Source organism: Wasmannia auropunctata, unplaced genomic scaffold, assembly GCF_000956235.1.
Source record: "Wasmannia auropunctata unplaced genomic scaffold, wasmannia.A_1.0 LD336078.1, whole genome shotgun sequence".
NCBI classification, from domain to species: domain Eukaryota; kingdom Metazoa; phylum Arthropoda; class Insecta; order Hymenoptera; family Formicidae; genus Wasmannia; species Wasmannia auropunctata.
In genome coordinates, this window is record NW_012026812.1 from 819,555 (window position 1) to 820,904 (window position 1,350).

General features: G+C 31.0%; 1 protein-coding gene across 1 annotated transcript in view; it reads right to left on the reverse strand.

Annotated features, from left to right (window-relative positions):
- Positions 1-142: 142 nt before the first annotated feature.
- The window catches only part of LOC105449088 (zinc finger BED domain-containing protein 1-like), a 6,157-nt gene continuing 4,949 nt past the window's right edge, over positions 143-1,350 (reverse strand). Inside the window, exon 3 of the mRNA XM_011688084.1 lies at positions 143-260. Within this exon, the coding sequence (XP_011686386.1) occupies positions 143-260 (118 nt within the window). The remainder of the gene's footprint in view (positions 261-1,350) is intronic.

Sequence of the window (1,350 nt, forward strand, 5' to 3'; positions counted from 1 at the left end):
TATTCGTATCATACGAACACTCACTTTATATTAGTACTCGCATCAGACGGCAAATGAATCGCATTAAATAATTAATTTAACCCAGTGCTCGGCATTAGCTGCACATTTCGGGCCGATTCCTGAGGCGACCCCCCACTACCGTTCAAGACTCGACGGCCGAACCACTCAGGCGGGCGCACGTAAAGTTTTGAGCGGTAGTGGGGGGGATCGCCTCAGGAATCGGCTCGAAATGTGCAGCTAATGCCGAGCACTGGTTTAACCTATCCAAATAAAAACATTTAATAAAAATTATTCAAAATTTATTTAAAAAAATTTATTTAAAATAGTTAAAATACTTTATTCTATTTCATTAAAACTTAAATTAAAATTTACTAAGCAAAATAAAATCAATAGAAATTAAATTATTCTGCAAAAAAGTAAAAATATAAATACATAAAGGAAAATTACAAACACTGAAAAAAGTAATTTTGCAATTATAGCGAGAATTATTTATGTACGAAAAATTAGCTAAAATGGATAAGTGATTAGTAAGCACTACGATACCACATATGTTTTGTATTTAATTAATATATAGATAAGAGAGACAGAAATTATATCTGAACTATTTGTCAAATTTAGCAAGAAAGTTTCTTTATGACGTTTAATTAATCCAGACTCCAATCCAGACTCCAATCATATTTGGTTATGAGACCTATATTTTCTTGCATACATTCTTAGAATATTGCTGCTATAAATTCTACGTATGACAGACAATTTTTTGACAGATACAAAAAACAGCGATATAATTTAAGTACAATATTTAGAATTCTAGCTGAAACAGCAAAACAATTCCCTGAGTGAAGAAACCATTTGTTATCAAAAATTTTATATATTACAATATTGCTGTATTGATAGAAAAGCGATAAAAGTAAAAAATAAGTACTTTTCAAATAATGAAAGAAAATCGATCCTATAGAATCTCAAAAATGCTAATTATTTACTTGCATCACTTTTCTATCAACGAGTCAATATATATGCCAATTAATATGACCCCATCGTCGCATTTAAACAATACTTTATTTTGCAAAATGTTACAAATAACATGGAATGTACATATATATAATGGAACATACTTCTTCCCTCTTATTTCTTATTAAAATAGAAATTATTCAAATTACAATAACATATTCTTATAATAAAACACACATAAATAGAGCAACGTAAATACTTAATAGAACACAATTTTATTTTTGATACATACACACACACACACACACACACACACACGCGCGCGCGCGCACGCACATACACGTACGTGCATGTGCATGTGTGTGTGTGTGTGTGTGTGTGTGTGTGTGTGTGTGTGTGTGT